We start from the raw sequence: 14,087 nt of genomic DNA, 5'->3' as shown, positions 1-14,087 counted from the left end.
ACAAAAATAAACACTGTTTGGATGCTGGAGGATATAATTTATCTTCGTCTTTTGATGAGTCCCTCAATGTATAAACAGACATGTCTGGTGAAGATATTATCTGGCAGGGAAGAGGTCGCCTTGCGAGTACATCATTAGGAAGTGAAGAACGTTCTCATGAGAGGAAGATGCTCCAATATAAGCCTGAAGCCGCTCACTTGCTGCCAAGAAGCAGAGCGATTATCTGAAGCAAGGGAGGCCGCCGTAGTTAGCTGTTGTGCAAGAAGACACATTGTTCACAGCAGGGAGGTGATCCGCCTCTGTTACTGTTGACCAGGTCACTTGGCAGGCCGCTGTTTGTTCTCATTGTGGAGGCAATCACATGTCGGGAAGGAAAGGCTGTCTGGTTCGGTGTTGTGTCTGTCACTCCATCTGGCAGCAGGGAATGGCTGACGGTACAGAACCAAACCAATCTGATTTTATCAAGCGCTTTTCAGAAAAGGGGAATACGTTTTTCTCCCCTTCAGGCAGGCTGCTGCAGGTGAACTCCTGGCAAAAGATGCGGCACGCTGCTCTGGGTCTGCGCGAGGAATCCTGTCATCCTTTCAGCACAGTGAACTGCGTTCTCTTCGCAAATCTAGTGCCTGGCACAGAATGAACCATTTGAAAGAATTGTCAGACAGTTGACAGTTTGAGAGCTACAGTATAAAAACTGGCCTTTTTCGATCGTGATCAGTGAATGTGTCAGGGAGATCAGCTAGTTTGTCAATAAAAGAGGGAGTCGGTGTCATCTGAGAGGATTTGATGAATGCATTCCAACAATGTTGTTAATTCCATGCGCTGCACTTGTGTACACAGGAAGCAACACATGCTTGTTATAAGCAGCATCCTCTGATGCACTGTCAGGAAAAAGAACAAATTGCGCCTTAGAAATTCTACTGGAGGATTTAATTTTTCTCTGCCGCACCTTGAAATGAGCTTCCTGTCCACCTGATGGGGTAAATCTTACAACTTTGCCCGACCAGCACTATGGTTACCAGAATGCATAATTAGATTTTGGGCACATCGCTTTTGCTCATCGATTGTCCAGATGTGCTCCGAGAATCTTAGAATGGGTCCAACGTGGAAGGAGGCCATTTGGCCCATGGTGTCTGTGCCGGCTCTCTGAGGGGACAATTCACCCAGTACTGCACTCTGCCTTTTCCTTGTAACCCTGCAAATCTTTCCTTTTCAGAGAATGATTCAAATCCCTTTTGAATGTCTCAGTTGAACCTGCCTCCACCACACTCTTAGGGAGGTGCAGTCTAGAATCTGACCACTCGCTGTGTTGAAAAATGTTTTCCCTCATGTCAGCATTGTTTCTTTTGGCAATTACTTTAAACTTGTGCCCTCTGGTTCTTGACTCTTCTGCCAGTGGGAACAGCTTCTCTAGCACGGCACGCCGGCTCAGTGGTTAGCACTGCTGCCTCACTGTGCCAGAGACCCGGGTTCAATTCTGGCCTTGGGTGACTGTCTGTGTGGAGTCTGCACGTTCTCCCTGTGTCTGCATGAGTTTCCTCCGGGTGCTCCGGTTTTCTCCCACAGTCCAAAGATGTGCAGATTAGGCGAATTGGCTATGCTAAATTGCTCCTTAGTGTCCCAGGATGTATAGGTTAGGTGGATCAGCTATTGTAAGTGTGTGGGGTTACTGGGATAGAGCAGGGAAGAATGCCTAGGTAAGATGTTCTGTCGGAGAGTTGGTACAGACTTGATGGGCTGAATGGCCTCTTCTGCATTATAAGATTCTATGATTCTATCTAATCTGTCTCCATGATTTTAAACACATCAATCAGATCTCCTCTCAACCTTCTCTTCTCCAACAGCACCAGTCTCACTTCTCCAATCTATTCATGTTAACTGAAGTCAATGTTGTGTCACCTGAAGCTCTCCACTGGAGGCACCAAGTCATAATATGTACGTGTGTATCTGCCACCAAGCTCAGCATTCCCGACTACTTCACTGATTATCTTATTTTGTTTTCTGTCCTAAACCTTGATTGCCAGCATTACAGGTCCTCATGGAGATTTAACAGCCAGGACCTGCCTGGAGCATTCTGACAGATTTGTCATAGGCCGGGGAAGGCGATGGCCTAGTGGTATCATCGCTAGGCTCTTAATCCAGAAACTCAGCTAATGTTCTGGGGACCTGGGTTTGAATCCCGCCACGGCAGTTGGTGAAATTTGAATTCAATAAAATAAATTTGGAAATAAGAATCTACTGATGACCATGAAACCATTGTCGATTGTCGGAAAAACCCATCTGGTTCACTAATGTCCTTTAGGGAGGGAAATCTGCCGTCCTTACCTGGTCTGGCCTACGTGTGACTCCAGAGCCACAGCAATGTGGTTGACTCTCAACTGCCTTCGGGCAACCAGGGATGGGTAATAGATGCTGGCCAGCCAGCGAAACCCATGTCCCATGAATGAATCAAAAAAACATTAATGTGAAGCATTTGAGACACGCATTAAAAAACCCTTCCACTCGGAGCGTTGAAAAGGAAGAGGTTTTTTTTCTCCAAATAAACTGCAAACATTCCATTATTCCGCAATGGCGAGCTAAAGGCCAAAGACAGTCCCAGTCCAACATCACACTTGGCTTGTGACAATGAGTGAGTAATGTTTAAAGCAGCAATGATTTGGCAGTTTTGCTGCTAATGAGGTTTCCGTAAGCAACTCCTCAAGTTCTGAAATCTTAAACAATGTTATCGATGTCGCAAATGTCATAATGTTTATAATATCTAAATACTTTTCTTGTTTTTGCATATTACATTATGAAACACTGATTGCAACACAAAAGAACAAGTTTTTTAAAGTTTATTAGTGTCACAAGTAGGCTTACATTAACACTGCAATGAAGTTACTGTGAAAATCCCCTAGTTGCCGGCACCTGTTCGGGTACACTGAGGGAGAATTTAGCACGGCCAATGCACCTAACCAGCATGTCTTTCGGACTGAGAGGGGAAACCGGAGCACCCGGAGGAAACCCACGCAGACACGGGGAGAGCGTGCAGACTCCACACAGACAGTGACCCAAGCCGGGAATCAAACCCGGGTCCCTGGCACTGAGGCAGCAGTGCTAACCACTGTGCCACCGTGCCGTGCTTCAATTTCAAGCAATCCTTTGAATATAAAGACTTCCGTTTATATAGTGCATTTCACGATGGCTGAACAATGTCATAATGCAGGAAATCTGGCAGTCAATTTGCATGTAGCAAGCTCCCACGAACAACCATGTGATCGTGACTAGTTTTGTGGTGTTGATTGAAGGATTAAATAATGGACAATGGGTGAATTCACCTGGCTGCTCTTTGAAATGATGCAATGGGATCTTGTAAATTCATCCGGGCAGGAAGGAGAGGCCTCAGTTTAATGCCTTATCCAAAACCGAGTACCTCCAATAGTGGAGCACTCCCTCAATACTGCACTGGAGTGTCAGCCTTGATGCCCAAGCATTGAAGTGGGACTTGTACTTGGAATCTTGTGACTCAGAGGTGAGAGTGCTACAAACTGACCCACAGCTACTGCTGGTGCTTTAATGGCCAGAATTTGCTGTCAAAATACCGATGAAGCCAATGGCATTCGCAGTTAAATTTATACACAAACAATACATTACTATAGACACGAAGCAGTTCGACTCGAGTATCCCAAGGTTGGTGTCCAAGTTGTGCTGTTCCGCCATTAATTTTGTGAAAATAGCGTCCAACTGCCTCAGCGTCAGAATGCCTCAATTGGTGCAAACCTCTGGTGCTTGCAGAGTAAACAAGGTAAGTTTTGTCCAATCTAGTCCAAGTACCCTTTTAACCACATTGTAAGTGTTAATTATTGCCAACCTCTCTAGCAGCAAAAATGAACTATTAGGAACATGAACTCCCATTTCTTCAGGATTTAGTTGTAGAATTGAAAAATGGCAAATTTGATTTTTGTTTTAAATCTTCTCTCTTTCCCTCTCTTATCCAAACATTTTTTCCTCTCACTTTATTTTACAAAAGGGCCTTTTTCTGCCTCTCCACAATCTCTAGGCTGGTGGACATGGGTCAGAGCAGGGTGGGAAATTGAAGAAGTTATAAATCTCCATCTCGGACTAGAAGGGGAGGGTAGGTGTTGGGGGGGGGTTGAATTTGAAAGCCCCTTCAGATTTAGGGCAGCCTCCCCCTTGACACAAATCGCCCACGCCTGACCTCCCAGGGTATCCCCTACTTTCCTGCCCCTGGGGGACCCATGGTATTTACGTGTAGTGTAGTCCCAGGACTTAAACTGATACATAGCACCGTGATATCTCTTCTGGCCACTTCAGTGCCATGCCTGGAGAGGCTGGAGAACTGTTGGCCAATCTGATTGGCCAACAGCTCTCCAAGGCAGGATTTGATGGAAGACCCGTCTGTTGCCTATCAATGCTCCATTGAGTGTGAAATGGTAGCGGGCCTGTCAGGGTCAGCGGGGTGGATTCCCATGCCAACTCCAAGGATGACAGGTTGTGCTCATCATCCTGAAAATTCAGGCCATTGAATTCGCCCACTCTCATTTTCATTTCATCCTCAATTATGGCACTGTTAATGTCATAATTGTTCAATCAGATTGATTGATTAAGGGGATACACAGATCTTTATCTCCTTTAGCTTGTTTAGTCTGGTCCCTGATGCTCGGTGTCCCCCTCATGCATGCAGATAATGTTGCCCTTTCAGCAAATCAACAGGCAAAACTGTTTTGGGCTGAAGGGTACAGGGGCAAGTCTAACAACTAAAAGCAGATGCCATTAAATGCCCTGATAGTGCAAAATATAGCTCGATTGTTTTTCCTTTTTTCCTCTTTCTGTCCACAATGCCGTTAGGACATTAGTCACTTGGGCAATTTCCCTCTGGTATCTTGAGTAAATGGCCATTATTCAGGTGTAATTCTTAAAATGGTGAGTACCAAATAACTTGTTCCATTGCAACATTGTGCATGTACATTTCCAGCACTAGTTGCTGGATAATGAACAGGAACTTGGCCAGATTCACCCACCTGGAGATTGGTGTGTAGTTTTGGTCTCTTTATCTAAGAAAGGATATACTTGCCATAGAGGCATTGCAACGAAGATTCACCAGACTAGGTGGCACAGTGGTTAGCGCTGCTGGCTCACAGCGCCAGGGACCCGGGTTCAATTCCGGCCTTGGGTGACTGGAGTTTACACGTTCTCCCCGTGACTGCGTGGGTTTCCTCCGGGTGCTCCGGTTTCCTCCCGCAGTCCAAAGATGTGCCGGTTAAATGGATTGGCCGTGCTAAATTGCCCCTTAGTGTCTTCATATATCTACAAAAATTTGCCCATGATGCTCTACCATTTTTAACAAAAAAAATTGTTGCACGTGAATACTTTCCATGACAAGGTGCATACAAAGATTCATGGGTTATGGCAATATTTGTAGATGAAACAACTCTTTACTAGACCATTTACGAGGGAACATATGTTTCTGTTACACTTCAACCATGTGAAACATATTGGAAAATCACAAACTTGTACCGCTAAGAGACTCCATGAATCACCAGCTGTTGCACTGAGCCATGCAGACTAGAAAAAATCGGGTTCTGTTCAATTTGTTGGATTGCAGCAGTGATAGTTTTGGGATAACTCGGTATTGTTGGGCCAATGAAGGCAAAAATCAAAGTTCTCATTCTTGATTGCCGTCCACTGACCCTTGCAACTGTACATTCGGATGGTCATGGCCGAATAACCCACTGACACTCCAGTTCTGATTTTAACCTACCATACATCATGGTCTATAAGTCGACCCAGTGTGTAAGTTGACCCCATTTGATTGGCTTCTGAAATTAAGATTTTGCGTATACTCGGCATATAAATCGACCCCCCCCCCCCCATTCCTTTTCAGCCACAATAAGCGATTTACTCTCATGAGCAGTCAGTCTCAATTTTTCACCTGCAAATGGATGTTTTATTTAGTTTGCAAGAGATTAAGCAGGGAACACAGGTGGGGTTGCTAAGATACTCTTGAGATTAAGACGTATCCCACACAGGGCAGACCCCATGTGGCAAACAACAAAAGTGGCGCTTATCCATTCCCAAAAGTGGTTCACTTTTATACTTGGTCCCTGTTTGGGAAGAATTTTTCGAAGCTTCAGAGGTCGGCTTAAATGCCTAAAGGACATTAGTGAACCAGATAGGTTTTTCCGACAATGGTAAGTAAAATCAGGCAGGGTATACAATGGTGGTAGACCCAAACCCAGGGTGCAGGGGGGGTGGCGAAGCTAAAACCATGCAGTTTTAGGATTTAAACTTAAGATATCTGAACACAACTGGTGCTCTTGAAGACAAGAAGATCGAGGTTAAGAAATTTTCACTGTTCACCTTTCAGTTCGGTGATGTAACGGAATTAAGTCAGGCCAGATCTGAACTACTGATATTGAACAGTCAGTCATTTTTATTTATTTATTAGTTTCACAAGCAGGCTTACATTAACATTGCAATGAAGTTACTGTGAAAATCACGCAGATAAGAACTTAAATCAGCTTTGAGGTTTTGTTAAAAGCTCAAAGGAAGAGGTTGAAAATACCAACTCGTGTCTAAATTCAAACTTTTTTTTTATTCCTTCGTGGGACATGGGCGTCACTGGCTGGCCAGCATTTATTGCCCATCCCTAGTTGCCCTTGGAGGGCAGTTGGGAGTCAACCACATTGCTGTAGTTCTGGACTCACATGTAGGCCAGACCGGGTAAGTACGGCAGATTTCCTTTCCTAAAGGACATTAGTGAACCAGATAGGTTTTTCCGACCGTGGTTTCATGGTCATCAGTAGACACTTAATTCCAGATTTCTTTTATCGACTTCAAATACCACCATCAGCTGTGGCGGGATTCAAACCCAGGTCCCCAGAATATGAGCTGAGTTTCTAGATTGAATAGTCTAGCGATAATACCACTAGGCCATCACCTCCCCAGTATGAGGAACTCAATGGGATGTATGTACTCTTGTACATGGACAATTTATAAAACGGGCACACTTGGATCAGCTGCCCATTCTAGATATGCTGCCGTTCATTTCTATTTAAGGGTAATAAAATTTGTGCCGTGATCAGCCCATTGAACAGCCCAATGTGAGGTGGAATTGTAGTGGGTTGGCACTAGGGGTGAGGTTTTCTGGTCCTGACACCAGTCGGCATCGTTGCAGGTGGGATGGGAAACTTTGGAGAGCCGCTAAAAATCTGACGTGGGGGGCCAAATATTCCAAGCCGAGGTTTTTGTCCCTCCCTTGCAGGGTTCACCTTGTAAGAATGATGGGTAGGTCAGCGCAACAGCTAATAGACCAAGTTTCACATCCTCTTCCAACATGATCTCGCTTTGGGACCATTTTAAGAAAGCACATTGAATGGAATTTTCCCAATCTGGGATTAAATCCCGTGGCAGGGAAACGCACCAAAAATTCTGGCCCCAACCTTAGTAATCATGCAACCGGGTGTTTTGCACCATATTCATGGCGGGTCAAATCCAATTGGCAGATAGTCTACTGTCCTATCTGTGCACCAGAGGTGCCCAACATCACTGACCCACTGATGAAGAAAGATAGTGGACCTCCTGAAATTGAAGATGGACGTGTGTTTTTAATTGGGATCATGGTGATAGCTGTTATTGGCTAAACAACAGAAAAGAATATTGGCTTTTTTGATTTTATTTTATTTATTATTGTCACATGTATTAGTATGAAGTGAAAAAGTTGTTTCTTGTGTGCTATACAGACCAAGCATACCGTTCATAGAGAAGGAAAGGACAGAGTGCAGAATGTAGTGTTACAGTCATAGCTAGGGTGTAGAGAAAGATCAATTTAATGAGAGGTAGGTCCATTCAAAAGTCTGATGGCAGCAGGGAAGAAGCTGTTTTTGAGTCGGTTGGTACATGACCTCAGACTTTTGTATCTTTTTCCTGATGGAAGAAGGTGGAAGGCAGCATGTCCGGGATGCATGGGGTCCTTGATTATACTTGCAGCTTTTCCGAGGCAGTGGGAAGTGTAGACAGTGTCCATGGATGGGAGGCTGGTTTGAGTGATGGACTGGGCTTCATTCACAATCATTTGTAGTTTCTTGCAGTCTTGGGCAGAGCAGGAGCCATACCAAGCTGTGATATAACCAGAAAGAATGCTTTCTATGGTGCTTCTGTGGAGTTGGTGAGAGTTATGGCAGACACACCAAATTTCCTTAGTCTCTAAGAAAGTAGAGGCCTTGGTGGCTTTTCTTAACTATAGCATCCGCATGGGGAGACCAGAACAGGGCACTAAAAACCTGAAGCTCTCGACCATTTTTACTTTGTCCTCATTGATGTAGACAGGGACATGTCTCCACTACGCTTCCTGAAGTCAATGACTATCTCCTTCGTTTTGTTGACATTGAGGGAGAGATTATTGTCATCGTACCAGTTCACCAGATTCTCTATCTCATTCCTGTATTCTGTCTCGTCATTGTTTGAGATCCAACCCACGGTGGTGTCATCAGCAAACTTGAAAAATGAGTTGGGAGGAGAACGTTCTCCTGTTACATTTAAATTTTAAGCCTCATTTGGCATTTTCGACCAATCCAATTTGATCTTGATTTAAATCAGTTGGTGTATTTGTTCATACACGTTGTTACTGTCATTGTGCCAAAGCGTGTGTGCCCTCTACAAATTTGAGCAGTGCTGGCTGTGGATTTCGAGGAGGTTGCTCATTTTCTGTTGCTTTATCTATCCCCTTAAACCAGAATTCTTTCATGAAATGACTGGTGTCACAAGGTTTATCCTTTGCTGTCAAGACAGGATTCCGGGTAAAATGAACTGCTCAGGGAAACTTTGGGTAGTTCCTCTCCCACCTTTCCCTCCCAAGCCTCCTCTATTCTGGTGTGCTTTGTGGCGCTGGTTTAGTGAGGAACATGACAAATGGAACTCGAAGAAGATTGTTTTCCTGGAATCGAATAGGTTTCTCAACATATATATTTGGCAACTTTGTATATCTGGTGAAAGTCAGGAACACGAGATAGGAGTAGATCTCACAACTCATTATGCCTGCTACGCCATTCAGTATAATCAGTATGACCTGGGGATTCAAATCCAATTTTTCCCCATAGGCCTTGATTCTTTGAGAAATGGAAAATCCATCTATCCCAGCCTTAAACATATTCAATGATAGAGTATCAACAACCCTCTGGGTTGCGAACTCCAAAGATTCGCAACCCTCTTGAGTAAAGAAATCTTTTCTCATCTCAGTCCTAAATGATCAGCCCCTTATCCTTTACCCTATCGAGCCCTTTCAGAATCTCGCATGCTTCAATGCAATAGCCTCTCATTCTTCTGAACTCCAGAGAATAAAGGCCCAGTTTACTCGGTCTCTTATCAGAGGGCAACCCATTCATCCTCAATTCATTACACCTTCGCTGTACCACTTCCAATGCAAGTATATCCCTCTTTAAAAATGGACACCAAAATTAGAATCATAGAATTCCAACAGTGCAGAAGGAGGCCATTCAGCCCATCCAGTCTTCACCAGCTCTCCCAGGCCCTATCGCTGTAGCCCCACATATTTACCCTGTACATCTTGGGACACCAAGGGAGAATTTAGCATGGCCAATCCACCTAATCTGTACATCTTTGGACTGCGGGAGGAAACCGGAGCACCTGGAGGAAACCCACGCAGACACGGGGAGAACATGCAAACTCCACACAGACTGTGAACCAAGGCTGGAATGGAACCCGGGTCCCTGACGCTATAAGGCAGCAGTGCTAACCATTGTGCCACCACACACACTATTCCAAATCCACACTACACCAAAGCCCTGTACCATTGTAGCAATACTTCTTTATTCCTGAACTCCAGTTTCATCCAAAGGCTGAATTATGTATGCTTTCATTATTCACTCAATTGGGGAATTGACTGACTTATGCAGACATATAAATTATACACCAGGAAATGGCTAAAACATGATGCATTTAAACAGAGGTAACGTGAACTACACAATACTGTAATGCAGTGTGTCATTTATGAGCCAAACTGTTCTGAAATATTAGCCAAGTCTATAGTAGATCTCGTGTATAACACTTTTGGGTGTATCACATTCTGCAATGAACAGGAGTGCTTTGTCGCTTTCTCACTGCCGGAGCACCCACATTAAATACCCTCTTCAAAGCAGGCTTCCCTTAAAGACTGCCCCCTAACATTTTCTGGAGCCACAAAAGGCCAAAGGTGCCCTTGCATAAAAACAGAACTCCAGTGGAGCACTTAGTGTTTTCTGGCAATGATGAAGGAAATTGGAGATATTTTATATCCTATTCATATAGAAGAACTACTGCAATGTGTTGGGAGCTTTGTCACTGTGGACTCTGTCTCATTTACACTTCATGACAGTGAAACCCAACTGTCGTTTCAAAGTAATGATTCTGACTTTTGTTTTCCTTTGCCATGGATTCCGTCTCAAGGTCGGGGGAAGGTCTGTACAGAATTGCAAAGTGAAAACTGAATCATAGAGTCCATACAGTGCAGAAGGAGGCCATTCAGCCCATCGAACATTTACCAGCACAGTCCCACCCAGGCCCTATCCCCGTAACCCCAGGTATTCACCCTACTAAGTTACCCTGACACTAAGCAGCAATTTAGCCTGGCCAATCCACCCGCACATCTTTTGGAGTGTGGGAGGAAACCGGAGCACCCAGAGGAGAATGTAGGAAGCTAGGCACTCAGGAAAATATAGCAAACGTTGTAACTGTTCAGTGTATAAATAAAAAATGATTTTCCTACTCCAGTGTAGTACAGGTGGGAATGCTGAACTGTCAGAGGAATTGAATACAAAAGAAGGGAGGTTATGCTTCAGTTGTACAAAGCACAAGTGAGACCACATCTGGAGTACTATGTACAGTATTGGTCACCTTATTTAAGGAAAGATGTAAATGAGATGGAAGCAGTTCAGTCAAGGTTTACCAGGCTAGTACATGGAATGGACGAGTTGTCTTCTGACATCTGGAGTTTAGAAGAATAAGAGGGACTTGATTGAAACGTATTAGATCTTGAGGGGACATGACAGGGTGGATTTGGAGAGCATGTTTCATCTTGTGGCAGAATCTAAAACTAGATGTCACTGTTTAAAAAAAATAAGGGGTCGTGAATTTAAAATGGAGATGAGGCAAAATATTTTCACGCAGGGGATCTTGAATCTTTTGAGCTCACTCGCTGAAAAGGGTATAAAAAGAAAGCAGAATCTTTGAATATTTTTAAGGCAAAGGTGGATAGATTCTTGGTAAGCAAGAGAGTGATAGGTTATCGGGGGGGCGGGTAGGCAGGATGCAGATTGGAGGTTGCTATCTGTGACAACCCCCATGACGTCCATGGGAAATCATTGATTGATCTTTCTGTGGGATCGTTGAGAATGAGTTTTCCTGGTAACAAGGTAATGACTTGCCCGATTGGAACTCGTTATAAGGCAGGCCCAAGACTGGGCCTGCTGAACTGCAGCCCCAGGCAGCGACTAGTGTGTGTACACTATCATTGTGGCTTTATCTTGTGTTCTGTGAATAAATGATGTTCCTTTGCAATCGGGGTTCCTATTGCATTATCAGATCCGCCATCTTATTAAATAGAGGAACCGGCTAAAGGGGATGAATGGCCTACTCCTGCTCCTTGTTTGTATGTTTTAGATGAGATACTTAACCAAAACACTGTTTATCCTCTCTGATAAATGTAAAAGATCCAGTGTGCAATATTTTGAAGAGCAGACTAGTGATTTGGTCAATGTTTATCCCACACTTAAAGAAATGAATGTCTGGCCTTTAGCAATTGATGTTTGTGGGACCTTACTGTGCATTAATTGGCTGCTGTTTCCTACATTACTATAGTAACTATACTTCAAAAGGATTTCATTGGCTGTAAAATGCTTTGAAACGTTCTGAGATCATGTTGGATGAACCTTGGAAAATCATTACCTGAGGAATCCTGGCTCCTCCAGCAAGAGTAGAACCTTTTCATATATCACTGCTCAAGTTGGGGCTCCCAAAACTTAAATATAAAGTCACCATTGTTTGCAGTGGTGAATTATTCTCCTATTAGCAAACAAGATAGGTGTCTTTGATAAACAGATCTGGATTGTAAAACCTTTCATAACTGCTAGAAATTGTATACCAGCTTCATGAGATTCATGGAAATTATGGAAAATCTAACTTAAACATAAATAAGGATTGAAAGAGTGCAACATAAATTAGAAATGTTGTATGTTGCAGATGGACAACTTTCATTGACTGCAGTTCCATAGTAAACAAGGGCCGCAAACACCCATTGCTGGGTTTGAAGATAAATTCAAGAGGGTGACCTCCTGGCTGTGAACATTTACGGGGAAAGGGGGAGGCAGCAAACAGCTCCCTGTTGAGGCCTCTAAGGCCTCTATTGAGGCCAATTAATGGTCACCTCAGGGCCTCGTTGTGCCAATCTTGTATTCTGCCTGCAGCAAGGGGAAGCCTGCCAGCTTTATCTGTGTGGGCTGGTGTCGGGCAGTGGGGAGGGGCCGGGCCCATCAGAGGCATCGTACACTAGGTCAATCCTCCACACCTTGGCACCTCTGGGACTACAGAGCTGCCAGCAATCGGACTGCCAGCAACTCTTGAAAGCAGACCTTCTCCCGACAAAAGTGTGGCAGTCTCACCTTAAAGCAATGAACGTGATAGCCAGTGTTAAATTGCGTGCAGCCATTGGAATGGTGGGCAGGTCACCCCACCACGACACCCCTGAAAATTTAATGGGAGGGAGGGTGCCCCATAACATCCAGCCCCTGGTTTTGAGAAAACCCCATTGCAGTGTGTGCTTCCATCATCTGTCCCTGGTTTTTATTTTGTTTGCTGTACAATTTGGACTAACCTCAGAAACCGTTTTCTTTCGTTGGCCATTATCAAATCTGCTCTTACAACAGACCACAGTGCAGATGATTTGTCAATATAAGCTTCCTGCTTGATGAAATATTTCATAATATGAGGGTTTCGGAGCTGTGCCCACTGTTAACAATAGGTACTGTTCTGTACACGTAGATCATTTTCAATTCCCCGACCTGCACAATGTTCTTTGATTCCGGCAGCAGCTCAGATTGATCTCCCCCAATTGGGAGAGAAATGATCTGATTGCAGCTTTTGGCTTTCTCAGCAGAAGATGGGCAATGATTACACACTCGACCTTTTCTCTTCATGCTCTTATTTCAACCTGGCCGATACGAAATTGGAAAAAAATAATTGCCGCTGTTTTCGAAATGGAAAGGTAAATGAAGGGTTGCTCTAACCATACATGCAGAGAATCAAGCACTCAAATCAATTTTAAAGAAGGTGTAGGGGATTGAACACCTGTCTAAACCATTATTGTTAATGCAGTGGGGCCAGTCCCCATAAATATCCAGCATAATTTCAGTCATGCTTCTCGTGCGGCTTGTATTAATCTAGCTGCACACACTGAGAAAAAATAATTGTGGGGTGGGGCCAATCTGGGTCACGACCCTGTGCCTATTGGCGATGTGCATACTGGCGCCATCTTCTGGGAGACAGCTTCCTGATTGGCTGCCTTTGGCTCCGCCATCCAATTGAGCAGTGCAGACAGACTGCTGAGGCTGCACACCCAATCAGCCTTGGAAGGACAGCAGAGTCGCAGGAAGGGACTGGGTGAGTGCCTCCATCTTGAGGAACCCTGTGAAGAGGTTTGAACTTGAAAAATAAATAAACGGTGCCCGCAACTGTTGGGTCACCCCTATGGAGGGGAAAACAAAGCGCTCCGAGAATGGCAAATAGCCATATTCCTTATGCCCTTCTCATCGCCGTAGGCCCAGTTGTGGGGGAGGGTGTGGGATGAACAGGAGGCCTCACAGCCCACCCCTCTCCAGACTAGCCTCCAGAATGCCCCTTCTAGCCACTTGCCAAGGTTGGCCCTCGGGAGGTGGGGGGGGGCGGGGGGGGGGGAGGTGGAGGGCTGTCAGCCTGCCCAGTGTAGGATTCCAGGCAGCTCATTGGCTACTTGCCAGTGCTGGTGATGGCCCACTTCTGGAGGCTAGAATGGTCATGTTCTTGACTAGATCCTCCAGGAATGTGAATTTCCTCTTGATCCC

The 14,087-nt window shown here is 44.7% G+C and overlaps 1 protein-coding gene across 4 annotated transcripts in view; it reads left to right on the top strand.

Annotated features, from left to right (window-relative positions):
- The window catches only part of qtgal (queuosine-tRNA galactosyltransferase), a 315,686-nt gene that overhangs the window by 62,200 nt on the left and 239,399 nt on the right, over nucleotides 1–14,087 (top strand). The window contains exon 1 of one of the 4 annotated variants that reach the window (XM_078225427.1): nucleotides 3,719–3,781. The exons of the other annotated variants lie outside the window; for them this stretch is intronic. Coding sequence (XP_078081553.1) covers nucleotides 3,737–3,781 — 45 coding nt within the window. The 5' untranslated portion in view covers nucleotides 3,719–3,736. Of the gene's footprint in view, nucleotides 1–3,718; nucleotides 3,782–14,087 lie in introns of those variants that run through there. 4 annotated transcript variants of the gene reach the window in all.

This window comes from Mustelus asterias, chromosome 12 (assembly GCF_964213995.1).
Source record: "Mustelus asterias chromosome 12, sMusAst1.hap1.1, whole genome shotgun sequence".
Taxonomy (NCBI): Eukaryota; Metazoa; Chordata; class Chondrichthyes; order Carcharhiniformes; family Triakidae; genus Mustelus; species Mustelus asterias.
Note: the sequence above shows the minus strand (reverse complement) of the source record. Positions and strands in the feature narration are given on the sequence as shown.